We start from the raw sequence: 16097 nt of genomic DNA on the forward strand, positions 1-16097 counted from the left end.
ACTTAAATACATACTGCATTTCTTAGTTTATCAGTATTCTAACATTTGACTACTCTAAGTCAGTATTTCCCCAATGGACAGCCGAGTACTACAGATCTAATTTTCATCCACAATGAGTTTTCAGGATTATGAAATGCAGAAATGATTTCATGCCAAGGCTGAATATTTTGCACAAAACCAGATTTGCAGAAATATACATAACATACAGAACAAACAACTATATAATCATACATTCCTGATAACCCACAACTCCAACAAATTTCCTTACATTTATGGCTAGTGCACACAGCTGGTATTGTTCTAAGGTGATGATTTCGTGGTAACAAGGTTCTTGTGCCAACTTCACAATAGCATTCCCTGCAGCCAGCCTCAACCGAGACATGTCAGGTTTACTGAAAAACAAGCACATGGATTGTGAAGGTTAATTAGTAAAAAAAATTATGTAATTATTTGCCTTATCGAAATCTAGTAAGTTTGCATCACTGAAAAACAAGTACTTCAAAGGAAAGAAGTTTCTGTGCACTTAGCCACCCCTATGCTAGCAGAAGCAATTTCAACCCGAATTTTCATGGCAGCACATGTTACAGCCTATTCCCACTTACCATTACCTGGTCCCAACCTGGCAATAAAAATTTTCCATCAAACTTCCTAAAAGTTACACACAGATGTGAAACAATTCTAGGTTTGCATTGAGTGAGGACAGTCCATACTGGCCCTCAGAGACCACATCTAGCAGTAAGATACTTCTGTTCAGCTTGCTGGTCCCCCTTCAGCAGGAGAGTCCTGCCAAAGAAGTAGCCAGCCCATTTCTAGTCCCCAGAGTTGCCAAACTTTCCTAGCTCAAAATCCAGCCTTCAGGCAAACATCAATTAAGATTAATTAGACACTGTAATACATGACCAAGTGAATTTTATTTTAAGAACAATAGCAAAATGTCTTTTGAATGCAACCACTAAAAATGTTGTATATCAGATGTGTGGCAAATTTTCTACAGCACAGAACTATGACATTCTAAGCTCCAAAAGGTTTTTAATAATTTTTCTCTTGGTGAGCATTAGTTTAAGAAAAAATGCAGATGGTATTTCAAGAAAATCTCAATTCAAGTTCATATCTAATATCAGTATTTTCAGCAACTGTTAGCATCCTGAAATAGTCTTATTTTATGCTTGGTATAGACTAAAATCAAAATCCTACTACAAAAACATGCAAGATGAAACCTAGCTGTTCTATCTAACCACAAAGAGAAAATTTGTATAATCTTGAGTTCTGCAGGACTGTTTATGACTTATAAAATTAAAAAGAAAAACTTGAAAGGACAGTTGAGATACTATCAATAAAATTCAATATTAAAAAAAATACAAGACTGGTGAATTTAACATGATAACATCTCAAAGAAGTCAGTTGTTGATTTAAAAGCAATTCAAGAAAGTCATCAATGCTACTACTTCAAAGTGTAAAGGATGAACAAGAGAAGGGATTTGTTGTCCAAATGGGACCTTGCCTTCACCTGACACTCCAGGCTGAACAGTGCTTTGAAGTAAAAAAAAAAAACAAAAAATTCCCTTACAGTGTCACTGAAGGGTAGAGTTGTGTAGACTTCAAGAGGCATAGGGGCAGAGTCAGTTTTAGGGCTGATGAGGGCAATATAACACCAAGATTACAACATGACTGATGGCCTCAACAGCATCAAAGGCTCCTGAGGCCTGCCACTTTCACTTAATTCAATTATGTTTAGCAAATTATTAAACACTGTTTAAAAGACAAGTGCAAGCCATGAACACTAAAATTGACTCACACAGAATGACCTCATATCAAGTACAGTCTAAGAGGTTATGTTCTGTACTGAACGGACAGTTTTACTCTCTTCAAAGCCTACTCCAAGTCAGAGGGAGCAGTATCAGGTTTGCACAGAAGGGACACAGTAAGCATTGCAAGAAAGAAGATATCCTTATTGCACTCAATGGGTGAAGAACAAAGGTCAGAAGTGTCAGCAAGTTCCATGCAGAACTAACAGGCCTGAAACATCATCTCCTCTACTTCAAGTTTTGAGAATAATTGCTAATGTAGGCAGTATAGCTCACACAGAGACAATGGACTGGCTCTTCAACCAGTTTGGAGCTTTCTTGAAAAGCAATACTCAGAATCACAAATTATTACATGTCGGTACAGGGCTCTTGCCTCATTCAGCAGTGGGTGCACATTTTCCCTAGTCTTCATTTTGTCACTTACTTACTTAGAGAAGCTCTTCTGGTTGCCTTTGTCACCTCTCGCTAGATTTTATCTCAGTTGGGATTTGGCTCTCCTGTCTGTATCTCAGATGGTGCTCCCTGTATTCCTGCCAGATTACCCATCTCTACTTCCTCCTTCTGATTACCTCATACCATAGAATATTTGGGACCAGAAGGGATTGTTAAAGCTCATCTAGTCCAACCCCCTGCAATGAGGAGTACTTGTAGGCCTGTCCAACGTGACCTTGAGTGTTTCTAGGGATGAGGCAGCTATTACCTCCCTGAGTATCCTGTTTCAGTGTTTCATCACCCTCACCACAAAAAAAAAATCTTCTATCTACAGGCTCCTTTAAGTACTGACAGGTCACAATAAGACCCTTCTTATTGTGGTCACCCCAGGTCACCCCAGACCCCTCTCTTCTCCAGGCTGAACAACTCCAAATCACTCAGCCTTTCCTCATAAAAGTGCTCCAGCACTCTCAGTGTTTCTGAGACCCTTCTCTGAACATGTTCCAGCAGGTCCATGTGTTTCCTGTGCTGAGAGCCCCAGAGCTGGATGCAGTACCTTGTGCAGGGTCTCACCCTCTGAGTGAGCTAAAGAGGCAGAATCAAATCCCTTGACCTGCTAGCCACTCTTCTTTTGATGCAGCCCAGGACATAGCTGGCTTTCTGGGATGTAAGCACATATTGTCGGCTCATGTTCACCCTTTCATCCATCAGTGTCCCCAAGTACTACTCTGCAGGGCTGCTCTCAATCCCTCTTTTTGTGTTTGAATTTTGCCAGGAGCACCTTGCTTATCCAGGTACAGTTTGCTGAAGTATCCATCTGCTTTTCTGCTGTGATCACTCTGGAGTACTGAGAGGGGATTTTTAAGTACTAGGCAATTAGCTCTCTTAGGCCCCTCTTCCCTTCAGGCCTTATCCAAAGGCACCCTACAAGCACATGCTTGTAGAGACCCAAGACTGTTCTCTTAAGTCCAGTCCAATCTTGCCTTCTGGCCCCCTCCTTGCCCTCAGGATTTTGAACTTCACCATCTTAGGGTCATTATAGCAAAGGCTGTCTTCAACCTTCACATCCCCAGTAAGCCCCTCCTTGTTGGCCTATATGAGGTCCAGCAGAGAGCCTCTCCTCATTAGGTCCTCTACCAGTTGTGTCAAAAAGTTGTCATTGATGCTGCCCTGGATTGTTACGCACTGCTGTGCTGCCCTTGCAGCAGATATCAGAGCGGCTGAATTTCCCCACGAGGGCCAAAGACTGCACACATCGTCTTCAGCTGTTCCACTTCTTCTTCCTGGTCAGGGGCCCCACAGCAGACACTCACCACGATGTTACCCAGAGCAAACTGCTCTTCAATCTTAGCCCATAAGCTCTCCATTGGCTCAACATCCATCCCCAGGCAGAGTTCCAAGCTCTGGGGTTGAAGGGTTACCTCCACAGCAACATCACATGCCACTGCCCTACTTTGAAAGGATCCCTCCCTAGCCCTCCATCAACTTGATTTAAAAATGGAAAACTGATCACATCATTATATGAAGTTTCTACTTGATATAATTACTTTTTGAGTAGAAAAGGAGTAGGAAAATTAAATTTCTGAAACATGCACAGTAAGGAATCATCACTCCAAGCATGAAAACACACAGGGTCTACAGAACTAATTTATTCTCTAACTACTGCATAAGCCAACCATGAGCTCCAAGTAGTTGTGCTGAAAGGCTAAATTACTGCCACTTAACTCCCTGGCAGCTGCCATGAATGGTCACATTACAGAACTATAAAACAATTGTTTACAAAGAACTTTAGGACAGATTACACAGTTGCTACAAATATAATATACTAGACAGCTCTCAATTTTGCAATTTTGCACACACAATATGGTTTTATCTGCATAACTACTGTATAACATTAACTCTACCTGAAAATCAGAACCTTTTTAAACATACTGGCACAATCTACCCATGCCCTTAATGGCTTTTGTAGACATAAATTTTCAATGTTTAGCAAGCAATAGCAGCTGACAGCTTGTCACTTTTCCTACCACAGAGGATTAAGGAGATACCCAGAAAAACAAGTTGTCTAGCAGTCACCTAAAAGGTAAATTATTTATTGAGATTTAATCCTGTTTACACATTTCCTTCTTGCTTTCACTTTTAGAGACCTCAAGGTAGATTAGCCTGCCTCCAAGCAGAAGTGTCTTGTGTACTAAGTATTTCCACCTGCTTTATACAACACACTATTATTATTTATTAGAAAGCCCACCTATTGGCATTTGGCATACACAGCAATTGGAACACCAGGAACAACAAGCTGCATAAAAAATTAAAACCAATTTTCAGTGGGAAGGAGGAAGTTGCACAGTTTATTACTGCAATATGAGTAATAGCCTATTGAAGGAATAAATAAAAGCAAGAATATAAAACCTAAAATTCAGCTGTGTGTACAACGTTACAAAACCTGAGACTCAGCAAACTTAAGTAGGAACCAGCCAAGCTTACTATCACATCTTATGAAATAAAATGTATAAATTTTTAAGGAGTCTAGCAGAGTAGTTTACACACTACTTCAATTAAAACTCTCCCCTCACTCCATCATCACAGACATGAAAATATTACCATCTGGTACATACCTTATTTTCCCCTGCTCTGTTAAGTCTCCATCACTGTGTAATATTGTTGTTAGCAGTCTCAGAGTAGAAGTACCTGACTTGCTGTGGTTGTTCTTCATTCCTAGCAACCATCGAACCATCATCTTGATGGCCTGAATCTGAAAAAAAAAATTGATACCAAAAAGTCAAATCATATTATAAGCTTCATTTTTAAAATAATCTTTATCTTAATTTAATCACATGGTATTTTTTCCCAAGTGCTTTTTGCTGGTACAAACATAAATCTGTCAGGACTGCAAAACATCATTTAATAATGAAAGATAACCAGACATACTCTCACTAGACAGCAACTTTTCACTGAAAGTCTCAAGTATGTATTACAGCAAATAAAAATTATACATTTAGTTAAAGTTTGAGCTGCTTCTTCTATAAGCAATCACATATTTTGTCCTTTGAAAACATTTACTTAATTGAGCTTACATCCATTAAATACTGTGAAATAGGCTAAACAGTTAGCTTATACTTACTAAGAAAACGTTACTGGATCAAAAAGCAGAACACATTTTCATCTTTACATATTCCTAGAATTCACAGAATATTCTGCATCGGAAGGGACCCACAAGGATCAACAAGTCCAGTGAATGACCCATATGGCGACTGAACCCATGACCTTGGCATTAAATTCCTGTGCCCTATATTTTCCTATTTATCTATGTCATATCTGAGTTAAATTTAAGACATGTACTTGAAAAAACACTTAATAGACATCTTGACTGCTAGCAATCTGTACTACAATAACTTACCCTGGTAAAGAATGCTTTTTTCACAGTTATTTAAAGAAAAGCCTCAAAGTCGGGGAGGGATAACTTGGGTTTTGCCAATGGAAACATCAAGTGTTTTGAGGCAAGCTTCTGCCAGTATGCAGAATTCAGCAATTATCATGAAACACTGAATAATTTCACATTTCTTTAGAGAAAATAAAACATCAGTTTTGAGATCAAGTTTGTTTTAGTATTTGAATCCCTTTATCCTTTCATTTTCCTTGCATATGACAGCAGAGACAATAAAGAAAACAAAGAAGAGTATCTTCTTACAGGAAAATGAAAATGCTCATCTAACTCACACTGATATCCTTTGAAAAAAAAAGGAAACAAAAAAAAACCAAAACCAAAACAAAATACTGAACTCTGAAGATCAAAACCCAAAAGCTTTAGAAAACTTACACTTTTCGTACATGGTAACTTCAAATATTCTCATTAGTGGGAAAAGCAACTCTAGTAACTTTTATATAAACATTCACAATATGAACAAATTAAATTTATCATAGCATAATTGATCTACTCCTTGCAACGAACTGATTAAAATAGTCCTATCAGATCCCAGTTCTAGGACTATCACTTCTATGTGAGTTTAGTTTTGAGGACTGTAGTCCACTTGCTCCACCTTATTGAGTAACACCAGTGAGCTGTAGGATGTCTGTCACTCCAGAACTCAAAATGCAAATAGAGTCTGAGGAGCAGAATTTGTCTTGCCATCACTTTCAAAGGGTCTTCAACTGGAACAGCTCTAAGTATCCACTAGAAGATTTTAGTAGCATCAAATCCAATACAATAATTGTAATATAACAATAATGGCATCATATATTTTCACAGCTCACAAATTCAGTTTCTTCATGTCATAACCAGGACCTGTAACTGTTAGTGCCTCCCATTTGTTGGGAAGATGGAAATATGAAGCTCTCCTTGGTCTTCAAATAAATGACACATTTGGCCAGAGAACAGACACAGCTACCTTGTCCCTTGACCAATTTCAATTTCAATCTTTGCATCTAGTAATTCCCTCCATAATGTCTTTTCCCCAACTTTATTATCCAAACCTATTCTAGTTTTCCTTCCATGTAGTCAAGTCCTAGTCCCACCTCCTTCACAATTTTTGTCTGACCCCACTAGTTTCCCTATTTCTTTGCTGGCATTACTACTACTACACAAGTCCCCTGCATGGTGCCCAGTACTCATTACAGGTCACTGCCAAGAGAGACAAATGCTTTAGAACTCAAGTGCCCAGCGTAGGAATTCCAGTCTAACTCATATAGTCATTAATCCAATTCATAGTTAATACTGTTTCAATTCATAGTTCTTGTTTCAATTTGTGTTCCACGAGCCTAGAATTCTCCTCCGAGATGAAAAATTATTTTACACAACATGGAAAGATAAGAAAGTGAAAATGAGACAGAGCCATATCAAACACAACACTGTCTTTCTACTACATCACCATTATGGCAGCAGCTGGCTAAGGTTTCTACTGCCTGAGGTTTCAGAGCCACAAAGGCTGTGAGTTTGTGCAGTAGTGAAAAATGAAACAAAGTCCACTTTGAGCATAGTTAGAGAAACCTTATAAAAAACCTCATATTCCAGTGATATGGAAGGAAACAAGAAATATCACTGCTACTACACAAGTCTCAATCCCCTGCATGGTGCACAGTACTCATTACAGGTCACTGCCAAGAGAGACAATTGCTTTAGAACTCAAGTGCCCAGAGTAGGAATTCCAGTCTAACTCATACAATCATTAATCCAATTCATAGTTAATACTGTACTGAAACATTTCTCTGCAGAGAGCCTTTCACAGAAGGTTTAGCACCCAAAACTAAGGTTATCCTCTGTCATTCTACATCTGCTGGCTGGACAATACTAAAATTTAGTTTTCAGCACTCCTTCCCACTTTCATACTCTAACCTGCTAGTTTGAAAATCCCCACTAGATATAGAATAATGTTACAAAAGGAAAAAGAGGCTTGAAAAGCCAGAGTGAAGAAAAGTACACGATCAGAGAGAAATAATTTATAAACTAATGGCATTGTCTGGAGCATACATTAAGTGTAAGCTCTGCAGCAGTAATAAAGGCTAATTAAATTTGCAAATCAATTTTCACAATAGCCTGTTTTCACCTGCAAATAAATTCTTCTTACAGTTTTCAGGCTTGGCTTCAACTGTAAATTGCCTTAAGAATTTCTGCAGGTTAATTCCTTTCCAAATAGACAGATGTATGAGAAGTTTTATCAATATAAAAGTACATTTTAGAGAGTTATTACAGCTTCACAAATCATTTATAATAATTAAGAAAAACAATTAATACTTACTACTTCAAGTTACATGTATAATCACTCAAGTGAAATCATGTCTATTTAAAATTAGCACTTCATTAATTTAATACAAAGGTGCATTCTTTAAACCATTTTTGGAGTATACTGTGCAACTATGGAGTTGCACAAACATGAAAACTATCCTTTGTGGAGTCAAAAAACTAAAAGCAACAAATCAAATTCAAAAAAAGCCAAGCCTTTCCAGTAATGTGTACCAAACTGCAAACCAAAATACTTATAACCTAGCAGAAAAGAAGGTCTGCTAGGAACTGTTTAACAATTTTGAGAGAAGGCAAAGAACTTTTTAAAACCAGAGCCACTCTACTCAGAAGATATTAGAAACTAAACAACTGATATAACATAGAGCATACTATAAAAGACAAGCATCTCATTCTGAAAGAAGTGAAAGCAAAAATCTATCCCTGTTCTGAAGGGCTTTTAAAAACCAAATACAGATATAGAATATATTTTCCACATCATGAGTCTATTTCTAATTCATTGAAAATTGATTGACAGTATCTCTTACAGAGTACAGAAAATGTGATACACTTTCTCCAAAATAAGAAAAAGCTTGAGATGACATTTTCAAGTACAGTACCAAAGCAAACCCCCCACTATTTTAAAGTGATGTTTTTTCCTTAAATCCAGGTTTTTCTCTAATACACATTGCAAACACAGAAAAATAAACACTCTAACAGATTTATTCATTTGAAGAAACTGACAAATCCAAACCCCATTTTTCTTCTTCCAAAACAACACTGAAAGTTTCTACGAACAGCATAAAAATTCAACAGACAAAGAAAAGACTTTTAACAAAATTTCTATAGCATTTAACTCCTATATTGAAGAGGAGGGGAAAAAATAATTTTACTTAAAGTAATCGAGCTATCATCACAGTCAAGTGTCAGAAAACAAAACTACACCTATAAAGAGCTTATAAAAAAACTTTATGAAGTGTGTATGTAAATTTATACATAAAATAATAATTTAAAAATATGTTCCCAAGAGCAAATCCTTATTAAGTATTATAAACATAAGAGACAGGAAAACATAGTACATGCTACTCACTTTAACAAGGGTTTCAGGAGACACTTCTTCATCTGGGACCCAAAGTTTTGTTGTCTTTTTTCCTGGAAGCTAAACAAAATGTTACATTTGTTACAGTACAGTTAGTCTTCAGTGAAACTTGAAACTTCTCTTTCTGCTTGCTTCTGGAAACAATACAGCAGCATTCCCTGGTCAGCTTTATGTCTCCAGTACCTTACAGAAGTAACCACTACAGAAGTGAGATACCTCACTATCCAAGTATCAGCAAATTCAAGATTAATAAAGGCATTGGTTGTTGTTGTTACCTGAAATCCATTCCTTTAGGGCATAATAGCCATTGATTTGAAAATAACAGTTTTTCCATATCCAGTAGATTGGAACCTCATACACATTTTACTGTTTTAGACAGTATCTTTTCCTAAGCAATTTCAAACAATGCACAAGTTAATTTGTTGACTTCATAATCACTTTAGAATCAATACAAAATTGTTAAAAAATGAAATTCAGTCTTCCATTTAAATAGTGTATTTTAATTTCAAATGTAATATACTTCCTAAAAATCACAACTCACTCAAGATAAGAAATAGAAGGAAGTCATAACAATTTTCCCCTTTTTAATGAAAGCCAAGTCACAAGTGATGAAATGCTATGCTATGCAGCTCATCATTTTTGTAAGATTCCCAAATTAGTAGAACTCTCCTTTCCTGTACCATGGGTTTTGCATAGAGTCAAACTACATGAGGAAATCAAAAGACAGCCATATACAGAAAGCAGAACCAGCATGCCAAATATTTTCCCAAGCACTTGCTGAGTATGATACTGCAGAAAAAGCATACTCTTAATAGAAGGCTTTAAAGATACTCACCCTATCGTTCATTAGCAAATCTTTAACAATAAAAGTAGCAACCAAAGATTTCAAAGGGGCAGCAAACTGATCAGGTGCAAGCATGGCTATATGGCCAATAGTAACCAATGGTGTAATGAGGTGCTCAAAATTGCTTGGATCCAGACTTTTATGCAGTGGCTAAAAAAAAAAGACAACAAATGCAACTATTACTGATATAATCTGTGTCTTACTGAAGGATTGGTAATGATAGCTTCGTACCAAGTTGTCCATGTCTACTTCAGAAATACAATTTCAAAAGAACCAGTGATTATTTGATTTTAAAGATACATTCACTAGCCCATCAAGTCTTTCTCAAGTCAGAGGAAAGGTCAAGACGACAGATAAAATATTTATCACCTCTGGATAGTTCAAAAAGTGACAGCTCAAGCATGACCATTTAGGAAACAATGGATTAAAAAGCCTACTTTCTTGTGGGAGAACAAGATCACAAGCTAGCAATTCCAGTAATGGACTATGATTCAGCCTTCAAGATAAGAGGCTGAGGGCCACTAATTAAAAAGTACATTTACAGTTACAGCTACAAAATTCATTTAGTCTGTACCACAATTCAGTTTTCCTAAATTTCTGCAACCACTTAAATGTTTGACCATTTTCAACAGGGGTAAGGAGTAGCATATGGTTCCCCTTTCTATAAATACTTCATGGTTCTAGTACACAGCCTAACACTTGGTTTTATTCTACCAGCTCTTAAAATACACAACCTAAAACATGATGAATCACGAGATACAAGAACACCCTCTACTATCATTCTTCAGGCCAAAATCATGCAAGAACAAAAGGAATTTTTAGGAATATTTCCCTAATCTGCTACAACTTGCAACTACATCCCTTAGTTTACATATACAATATAAAAGATCAGTAAAAGTAACTTAAGTATTTAATATTACCTCAAATATCTGTGCAAACTGCGTTTCTTTGCTGGAAAATATTGCATGGATGCAGTGAATAGCATACTTGGCTTGACGAGGGGGTCCCTTTTTAGCTTTATGGTGCAACACTGGAAGCAAAGCACTAAACAGTTGTGTAACAAAACAAATAGACAAACAGACCAAGAGATAAGTAATTTCACAAATTGAAAATTTTCCAAAACATCAAACTAACAAAGAAATACAGATATACATATAAAATGACACTTCTGCAAAAGCACTAATTGCTTTTGTTTGGGTCATTTCTTCAAAAACAAGAACAAAAAATTATTTACATAACTTGCAAGCAAAAAAATTCTAGTTCTTGTTGATAAAATATTATGTGCTAAAAAAGGCATTGATATCTGCACAGGTACTAAATGTTCTTTCAGAAATATTTTGGCCTACATATCACCATTAAATTGCAAGGAATGTTTTTACACTGCATATATATATATATGTATATGTATATATATATAACTTAGGAAAGAATAAGTAATTCTAAAGGGCAACAATATAAATTATAGCAGTATCAGTGACATACCACCTGTCATTACTTAGGGTATATTCATTTCCCTTCCATTCTTCAAAAAGTACTACAATTTAGTTTTTCAAAGTCTCTTTTTGGAAATAATACTTTCTTCCAAAAGAATGCAGGATAATGCTACAGTAGATGAAAGGAAGAGTGAGAACTTCCAAAATCCTATACAGTAAAGGTCACTGCTCAGAGTAAGATAAACAACTTACGATCGTATGTGAGGAAAGTCTTCTTCAATTTTACTTCCTGTATTTTTGAAAATTTGTAATGCAGCTTCTGCCACTTTTTCATCATCCATTTTCAAGCAAGCAAGGAGAGATTCAAAAGTTTCAGCTGAATGAAATGAGATAGGGTGCGTAAACGAAAGTACCTGCCAAAACATGATGAAAGCCACGTTAACATTTTTTAAAGGTCCACTTATACTAGGACACTTCATCAAGAGTCATTTTCCACTGCCATACTGGAACATTTATAATACTCTCCCTGGTTTTGATTCATGATCCACATTTCTCTTCTTTTTTTTTTAAGTAGCTCCCAAAGTTCTGTCTTTATACATGACCTCATTAGATTTAATTTATTTCCCCAGTCTCAGTTTCTTCTCCTACTATTCTGACCATGTACTTCTCAGTGACTACACCTACATTAGCAAGTACTGGGTTACAGCAGGAGCAGGTCTTAGGAGAAACCCAACTGATGCTAACGAAGCAATATTCATGTTTCAGGAGTTTTACTTCAGAGTATTTTTATAGAATGACTAAATCCACTTTAGGCAATGCAACACAACATGTGCTTCTGAAGCCCATCTCAATATTGTTCCTCTGAAAGTAATCCAGCTCGTGTGCCTCCAGACTTCATGTTTGTTTCCTCAGGGGAAGAGTTGATTCTGCTCTGAAGTGAAATTCCTATCTCTAAAATAGCAACACAGACGTACTCAACAGGGCCTCTAGTCCCTCAAGTTTTCCACATTAACTTAACAGATTCTCTACCTCTCCTACGGATTCTTGGACTTGGTTGTTTTCAGGTATGACAGTCCTCCCATGTTAAAAAAAAATAAAGAAACCCTCAACTGATCCTCCCTGAAATGTGGTCTTCTCTTAATTTTTAAGTGGCTGTTGATTATTAGCATTGTTCCACATAATATTCTGACTCGTGGCAGAGAAACAATCCTCAAAATCTACAAACTTCTTCATATGCAGTTTTCTATTTTAATTAAGTTACCCTCCTTCCCACTTCATTGCATGGCATTCCCAATGCTGGACTTCTATAATACAGTTCTCCCTATATTATTCTGATGATGTATAGACCTCTTTGTTTAGAGCAGTCTTACTCCTCTTCCTTAAATGTGTCATGCCAGTTCATACAAATATGTAAATACTGACTTGGAAGCCTTCATTCAAGCATATACTCCTTCACAAAATGATTCATTCTTTCTTACTCAGATGCATTCTTCTGCTACTGGGTATCTGCACTTTTAGATAAAAGTTCACACCTGGATAAAGAGATTCACCCTTTCAGGTGAATCTACTCAGTCCTTAGTTCACCTAAAATACTCTGAAAACTTCAGTATGGGAGTCCTTTAGATTTTAAGGCCTCTGAAGTCAAGTCCCACCTGGACTACTTGACAGTCTTTCCTACATTAGCCCAGTTTCAAGATGACTCATAGTTGAAATAGGTAAGACCCCAGCTTAGGTGGAACACAAAGGAACCACAGTGCTGCACTGATGTACAACAGCACCATGTCTACAAATTGCTGAATTCATGCTCTAATAACCAAAACTCCACTGCTACTGTCTCACACGCAACTACTTTTGGCTTACAGAAAAGTTTCTAAATCATTTTTAAAATAGCCTAACTGATGTGCCAAGATGAGCATAAAGCACAAAAAACCAAACCAGTTTCTTCCAGGTAGGCACCACATGCTTTTGACTAAAAGCAGTAAGTGCTAATTAAAAATTTATTTTAACGAAGTTCTTTGGAAAGTTTCCCATGCTCACTGGCCACCAGGACTATACTTGCCTTCAGCAATTCAAGACCTGCTCTGATTGCCTGGTCAGTAGGTACACCCTCATCTTCATCATCAGCTGTTCCATCTATAGACTTGTTCACTTGCTTGATAAGGGCACTGAAGAGGAAAACAAAACATGGCCTTGTGGTTATTGCAATTCCACCATGTACGATTACATCTTAAACTTGTGAAAACAATCTTATTAAAGCAACTTATTTAAAACATAAGCCTACTATAAACCAAATATGTCAACTACATACATAATCTGGTTGCCCTCATCTCCAATCCAAATTAAAGCATTCTGAAGCATTACACTAAAAAATATTTATCCATCATGAATTAAGAACTATATACAAATTACTCTGGAAGGATGACCAAAATAAGAAAACAATTTGAGCATTACAAGCAACAAACTCAATAAGAACTATGCTGAGGTTACAACCCGGTATAGAGTCTTAATAATTGATGGAAAATAACTGTTTATAATAGTTAGTCTCTAACCAAGAGGAAAAATAATAACCATTTAACATTCTGCTAAGAGCCAATGATAAATTTTTAAGACCTATCTTCTGCATATTTTTCTTGACAGTAAGGCTTATGTCAAATACTGCTGTTAGTTAAATAATCATTTCAGCAAAAATAATTTCAGCAATTCCCCCCCCCATCATAACTTCATTGGCTCACTCTTCCTTGAAGTCTTGCTGCCTCATCATCATAACCTCTACTTCCTCAGTTACATTACTGTTTATGTCACTATGAGCTAATATTCTGGGTGGAAAGTTTCAGCTGAATAGTTTGGACAGAAATTTGTTTTAAAACAAGTCAGCTGGTCACAAACCATACTTTGTTTGTCAGCAACACATCCACTTTTACTGACAGGTCATCCCAGCTATGCTGAATGACAATGCAATTGTTTCTGTGACTATGTTCTGGACAAGGACAAAAAAACCCCTACACGAAGTGAAACAGAAGAAAATATTGCAGGTCACCAAGCTTTAATCCACATCCATCCAGCCTATTACTGCTTGTGCTTAAAGATGAAGTAAGAAACCTCAGTTTCAAACTCTGTGATCTATGGCCAACAACACACACAAAAAAATACCTGATGGATTCAGTATCAATGTGCACAGGAGCAATTCTCTCAAGAAGAAACTTTATCATTTCCAGGAAAGGATTTGTTGGTTGCTTTGGATTGCCCAACTTCTTTGTTATTTCCCTCTGAAATATAAGTTGTGATTAAATTTCTAATCAATTCTATTCCAAAAATATTCACACTTTAAGAGCAATTCTTACCACACATCCTTCAGCCTGTTTGCAAGAACATGTTGGGCTAACAAGCATTTCTAACTGACTTCTTATTTTTTCATCATCTTCTAGAACTTGTGTGAACTTTTTCATGAAATCTTGAGCTTTCCCTGGATCAGGAAGGTTTCCTTTAAATAACAACAACAACAAAAAAATCACTATTTATGAACTGTAAATTGCACAAGTTTGGAACATCATACAAACCACACAAAACCCAAACCAAACAAACAAAAAGAAAAACTACAAAAAAACCCAAACCATAAAACACCTCAAAATAAGCAGACATATCTATGAGGACACAAATTTATACAAATTTCCTTTGGCTAATTGTTTTCCCCACCCTTCACATTCATTTTTCAGCAGGTCTAGTTGCTCTTGCTAGTAATATTACAGTAATATAACAGCTGAAACTGACCTTATACTGTAAAGCCTGAACTCCACAAGAAAATATACTCTGTACACTCTGCATTTCACCCAATGCAACAAGTGTGAAAAACATCAAAAAGGTATTTTTGCTAAATTACCTTTTAAGTAAACATAAGCTTTACAACAAACATTCAAAAACAAAAAACAGCATTTAAAATGCATAAAGGAAACATAAGATTTACAACAGCTTAAAACATCAAAAAAAAAAGCATTTAAAATGCATTTCTTCAACTACATCCTCATTTTATATTTATGTTTTATATTATAGCAAGGCAATTTATTGGCAAAGGACTAGTCTACTATTTAAGATGCTTCACATTTTTTGGTCCAGACAGTGTTAAGCAAACCTAGTACCGAATATGGTGTAGCACTACAGGATGGTTGGTTCAAAACAAGTTCTATTATGATTTTGTTCTGCTGTATCGACTTTTTTTAAAAATAAACCGAGAACTAAAAGTATGAGAAAAAATACAAACTAATGAAAAGTAGATTAGTATCATGGCCAATGAAACAGCACAGTTCATTTTTTTCCTCTGTATTTTTTCAAAAATGTGCAGTCTTATGTAGTTTTTTTTTTTGCCAGAACCGATGGCATTTTTTTTAAAGGTGGATTTCAAAACACAAATTTTCAGAATTGTAAAGCAAGTTTTTCTTCCTACTAGTTTTAATGCTATTGGCATGGTGGGCCTGGGGAACAAAAAGTGTTGCTTTTGGATCGGTGGGTATTTCTTTGTCAATAGTTCAGTTTACACAGAACTTATTCAGTTTTTGAAGTGCTTTCCTTGCTAGTGAAATCCAAACTCTCTTGCATTCCAATGACATTTACAACACTAAAACCTCAGAAGAGAGGTAAGTTAGTACATAACTTAGTAGTTTAGTTAACATCTATGAATATATACTCTATAATCAATGTTAAAATAGACATTAACACCCTAGATCATCTAGACCTTGAATTAGTCTATGCTATGTGATAGGCTTCATGACTGATGTCT

General features: G+C 36.3%; 1 protein-coding gene across 4 annotated transcripts in view; it reads right to left on the reverse strand.

Annotated features, from left to right (window-relative positions):
• Positions 1-16097, reverse strand: part of PDS5B (PDS5 cohesin associated factor B) — a 101952-nt gene that overhangs the window by 27088 nt on the left and 58767 nt on the right. For all 4 annotated transcript variants that reach the window (XM_036403606.2, XM_036403686.2, XM_036403450.2 and 1 more), the window contains exons 16-24: positions 14668-14807; positions 14477-14592; positions 13386-13491; positions 11579-11739; positions 10814-10937; positions 9885-10043; positions 9041-9109; positions 4853-4989; positions 269-392 (exon numbers count right to left, since the gene is read on the reverse strand). In XM_036403606.2, coding sequence (XP_036259499.1) covers positions 269-392; positions 4853-4989; positions 9041-9109; positions 9885-10043; positions 10814-10937; positions 11579-11739; positions 13386-13491; positions 14477-14592; positions 14668-14807 — 1136 coding nt within the window. The remainder of the gene's footprint in view (positions 1-268; positions 393-4852; positions 4990-9040; positions 9110-9884; positions 10044-10813; positions 10938-11578; positions 11740-13385; positions 13492-14476; positions 14593-14667; positions 14808-16097) is intronic.

This window comes from Molothrus ater, chromosome 2 (assembly GCF_012460135.2).
Source record: "Molothrus ater isolate BHLD 08-10-18 breed brown headed cowbird chromosome 2, BPBGC_Mater_1.1, whole genome shotgun sequence".
In the NCBI taxonomy this organism is placed as follows: Eukaryota; Metazoa; Chordata; class Aves; order Passeriformes; family Icteridae; genus Molothrus; species Molothrus ater.